This window comes from Leptonychotes weddellii, chromosome 1 (genome assembly GCF_054177405.1).
Source record: "Leptonychotes weddellii isolate Sample4059 chromosome 1, ASM5417740v2, whole genome shotgun sequence".
Taxonomy (NCBI): Eukaryota; Metazoa; Chordata; class Mammalia; order Carnivora; family Phocidae; genus Leptonychotes; species Leptonychotes weddellii.
Window position 1 is genome coordinate 27,946,976 of NC_138369.1, and position 5,085 is coordinate 27,952,060.

General features: G+C 44.3%; 1 protein-coding gene across 1 annotated transcript in view; it reads right to left on the bottom strand.

The window, feature by feature from the left end:
* Positions 1–1,255: 1,255 nt before the first annotated feature.
* The window catches only part of MAGI1 (membrane associated guanylate kinase, WW and PDZ domain containing 1), a 576,983-nt gene continuing 573,153 nt past the window's right edge, over positions 1,256–5,085 (bottom strand). The window contains exon 24 of the mRNA XM_081805817.1: positions 1,256–4,866. Coding sequence (XP_081661943.1) covers positions 4,106–4,866 — 761 coding nt within the window. The 3' untranslated portion in view covers positions 1,256–4,105. The remainder of the gene's footprint in view (positions 4,867–5,085) is intronic.

The window sequence follows — 5,085 nt, forward strand, 5'->3', positions numbered from 1 at the left end:
GAAGAGTCCAGCTATAACTGAGTCACCGCACATTCTTTTTCATGTGACTATTTATGGCAGGCAAAGAACTTGTGGGACATATGGGCTTTACAAATAGCTTCAATTATCAGGTAAGCCAGGGACCATTTTTAGGTGCCATCTGGGGAAGTGAACAGTGTCTCTCTAATTACCATGCTGGTGACAAAATAAAGCAAAATACAGCAAAAGGGATGGACTGCAGAAGGCTATTGTTAAACACAATGCCTTTTTGAATGACCAGGAACTCAGGTTGTATAGGAAAACCCTAACTACCAAGTCATACTACAGGAACAATCCAAAAACTGTGCGAAGGAAATTGGAAAGTCATTAGAAATGACATGATGGACCAGGACATGTGTTAAGCTGCTCACTAATTGGTTAACCTTTTCATCTAATAGGACTAGTTAGGTGCACATCTAACTCCACACACATCTCTAAAGGTTCTGCTTTGAGACCATTTCCATCTTAACTTTCACGGCACAGCAGCTCAGTTTTATATTTCAAATCACTGTGTAAGTGTAATTAGACTCATGAAGGAAGTAGCATGAGCCACATCGTTCATTAACTTTGTAATTAAAACAGGAGGCCTTCTTCCCCATTTTAATAAGAGTGAGAATCTGTTTCTTCATTTTCATTGGAAAATAAACTGGGACAATGAGAAGAGAACATCCATTGCCAGGCAGAACATCTTCCTCCTCCTCCTCAAAAAAAAATTGGTGGCATCTACTGAGGATTGTTCTGATGCCACAGCTGTGCTCAGCACTTTGCACCTGATTCTTACCAACTCTGAGATATGCCTGTTTAAAGACGAGGAAAGTGAGGCCTACAGAGAGGTTAAGGAACTTGCTCAAGATCACACAGGAAGTGATGAAGCACTTGGCTTAGCAGGTCTTGCTTTTTACCAGGGTTCCTTGCTATACTGTGCTGTGCAAACTTCAGGTGCATTTGAATTAGCCGGGGAGCTTGTTAAAGGCACATTCTGACGCAGTAGGTCTAGGGTGGGCCTGAGATTCTACATTTCTAATACCCTCTCCGGTAATGCGGAGGCAGGCGGTCTGCGGACCACACTTTGAGTAGCAAGGCAGTGTACCATCGATGCAAAGGCATAATTCCTTCTCTTTCAACAGAATGCCCTGCTGTTGCACTGAGCTGGAGCCAGGCACCCTCACCTGATTACTTGACCCTGATACATTTGAGACAACGCAGAGACAAGAAAGATATCAATCCAGAAGCAATAGTGGTTATGGAATGCATACATTTCCATGTATTTTTACAGTAAAAATGCATTAAAAAATCTTTCACAAAAGAAACTTAAAAAATACAAGTAGGGTGTCGAGTTCTCCCCCCAACATTCTTTCAGGCATCAACTGTGTAATGGGTGGGAGGGGGATTCTTCAATGGTTTGATTTAATCATACAAAATACTCATCCATCATCTCCCATCAAGACATTTACATGACGTGGGGGATTAGGGAAAGTAGGCTCACAAGAATCAGTCTCCAATTTAAGGTTACAGTAGTTCAGAGAAAACTAGATCTTTCTGCTTAATGCATAGTCCCTGTACAGTACAATATTTCCAAAGCAAATCTGATGTGTGGAACTCAGAGGAAATTGCCACACCAAGTCTTCGCAGACTGAGCCAAGCCCAAGTGGGTAGCACACAGATTTTAAAATGTCAAATATCACCTCTGACAACAAGAAAGACATTAAGATGTTACCTTCACGATGTACTCCAAAAATCCACCTTGATTTCATTTATTTAAAACTCTGGACCACAAGTGAGAGCAGAGCATCGATCATTTAACATCACCGATTTTGCTAGAAATAGCAAAACATTCCTAGCAGCGGAGCCTGGGGAATAAAATCCCCAAGTGGGCTCCTAAGGAAACTGATGAAAACAAATGTCATTATTCCGTTGTGTTTTCCCTCAGCCTTACTACCACAGCTCAATGTATGCTTTGTGTGGAAAACTCTGATGATAAAAGTAGCAGTCACAGACCCTCTTCCTCCTTTTCAGCTACAGCAAGTACATTGTCTCTGTTCCAGGAAAGGAACGTGTTTTGTGCATGTCCACACAACTACAGGAACTCAGTCTATGTTATGTATCAACCCAGAAGTCAAATAAAGCTATGAACAATGTAATATTTATATATGCATAGTGTTTTATAAAAAGATTGGCCCACATACTGCTTTTCATCAATACAGAAAGAGCATTAAGTCCATAGCACACTGCAAGAAATGAGTGAAGAACAGAGAATGCGAACAAGTGCTTAATAATTCACAAGCAGGCTCACCATGGAGGAAATGATGATATTCAAACCAACTAAAGCTTTAGAGAATTACTTACATAGTCTCCCATTTTAAAACAGCTTTACATACCTGATTTAGTTTACATTAAAATATATCCCAATGAATCCATTTGTTCCATAGTCAGAAATATAAACACATATCACATTCCTCACAGCTAAATTTTTTTGTCATAAATTCTCTTTTATACAAGAAAAAAAGGCAACAGTTGTTTTTTTTTTTTAATTTCTTAAACAGGCTCTATTAATTACAATTTTTAACTCTGTACACACAATGATTGGCTGGTTTTCTCCATTTTTTTTCCTTTTTTTCTAAACAGTACCATGAGAATAACAGTGATTGACTTGCAAAGTTTTGTGTCTGTATGGAAAATGCAGAACAGTACTACAGAAATACACAATGCATTGTAAGCAGCGGTTTGCTATAGTGATCCAACAGGTACAAGCAAACATTTGGCTCAGCTAGGCAGTAATCCATTTCAACCACATCCTGGGGCTACAAGCCGACCCAACCACACCTCCTGCGGGACTGCAAAAGAATGGGTCGTTTTTAAAAAGAAAAATGGTTATGCTTTGTTCTGCTGTCCAAGGACTCAAGGGACACTTTCATGAGGGCAGAGGTTTGCCAACTCCATCTACCACCACTGGGACTGTGTCTTTTTCCCTTTCAACCATCCTGGAGACTTTTATTATGGTTGCAAAGGGAAATCGGCATCTCTAAGAATAAAGCACCCCCAGCCCTCATTTCTTTAAATATCAACAGAGAGGTAACTTCTACCAACACTCACTCCCTGGTCCCCAGTTCGGCAAAGGGCAACCTTGGGCTTATGCTACAAAGGGGGAACACGCTTTCTGTATGGAGGATTCTCACGGCTCCCTTGCACTGGGCACATTGTTCCCCATTCCATCCACTACTCAGCCTCAAGTCAGACAAGACAACACAGAAGGTGTTCAGTGTCCGTCTGTTCCTTCTAGTAGTTGAGCAAAGCTGTGATGGCACTGCCTTAATGAGATCTTATTAGATGTTGGTGATGCTAATGAACCTGACCGCCTGTGCTTGGGCTACATTTGGGTAATGGCGGCCAACCTTCTCCTCTCTGTGCCTTTCTACGGCCAGGGAGAGTACGAACTGTTTTCTGAACCAACTATGACTCGAGAAGGGAACATTTCTTTGTGCTGTGTAGTTTAGCTATAAATATCCTTCATTTGCAATAGTAGTCTCTTCATACAGTTTAATTTTAGGATCATCGGCAATCCTAATCCATCTCAAAGAGTCCTCAGCTTTTACAAATATAACTTCTGCCTTTTTGCTCTTTTTTTTAAAGAAAAACTCCTAACTACAGTATAGCACTACATCACTACATAACAATCTACATCAAATTAATTAAACTTAATCAATAATTTCCCTTAGAGAAAATTCTGATCAACAGCCCTATTTAACCAGGAGAGAAAAAGATTGCCCCCCCAAAAGGGAACAATTCTTGACAATTCTACAGTTTATGTAGAAACAAAATGTATATCTCTTCGGGGCAGCATTTGGCAAATAATTTCCAAAAAAGTACGCATTTAAAAATACTTTCTTTAATATTATACATCAGGCACAACACTTTTCATATATATATTTTTTTCTTTTAAGATTTCAAACGCATAAAATGTTTGTTGCTCTTCATAGGATCATCGGGTGTCAGACGCTTCACCAGGTAAGAAACTAAATTATTTCAGGTTTGTGACCTTCCTCTTAGAACCTTTGACACGGTAAAGGTTGGACTGTGCCTCAGCGTCTCAGATACTGAGGTCGGTGCTACATTCTTTGTAAGGTCGCCTTCTCTGCTCGGGGGCGTGTCTGGAGCTTCGGCCGGCATCCGGTTTCGCACTGGGCTCCTCCCTTCCTCGGTGGCTCACTCGGTCCTCCTTGTTCCTCTTCTCCAGGGACGGCTCGCGCCTGCGCTCGGGGGACCGCGCCCGCCGGCGGTCGGTGGACTTGGCCCTCCGCTCTGGCGAGCTCCCCCTCCTGCGCTCTGGGGACCGTTTCTGCTCCAAGAGTCTCTCGAGGGACCTCCTGCGATGGCTGGGCGAGCTGTCCCTTCGGCGGGTGGGCGAGCGCTCGCGTCTCCGCTCCGGAGAAAGCTCCCGCCTCTTCTCGTGCTTCTCCCTCCTCTCCAAAGTGGTGTCCGCGCTGCGGGTGCCTTCTCTGCGCTTCTCCGGGGACCTCCTCTTGGGGCCGTTGGTCACCATCCGCTCCGGGGGCGCCTCTCTCCGTCCCTCCGGTGCCCGGTCCTTGGGTCGGCAAGCCCCACTGTCGGGTTTTCTAGAAGTTCCGTTCCATGTGTGATGCTCATTGGGTTGTCTGCTATACTCTCTGCTGCCTTTTGGGTCTTTCCCGTGTGCCCGCTTTTCCCCATGCTGTGATGATTTGTGAAGATCGGGTGGGTAACTGGACTCCAATGATGGATGCTGTCGGCGGTCGGGGGGCGCGGCCCTCACTTCCGGAACCCCTTGTGCACCGCCGGCGGCGGCGGGGCCGTGCCGGTCGCTGCTGGGGTCTGCCAGGAAAAGAAAGGAGAGCCACAGGTTGGTATCGAGGGCCTTCGGCTCCTGTCCCCACTCCCACGCCTGAGATCTCATTAGTCACAACAAGCAAACAACTGTTAAAGCAGTCAGAATCAAAGCCGACTGGATCCTGGTTAAGTCTAACTGCAACTAGGGAAGGTTAAAAACTCAGCACTTGTGGCTTTCTGCATCTAGCTGCTGATGTGATGGCT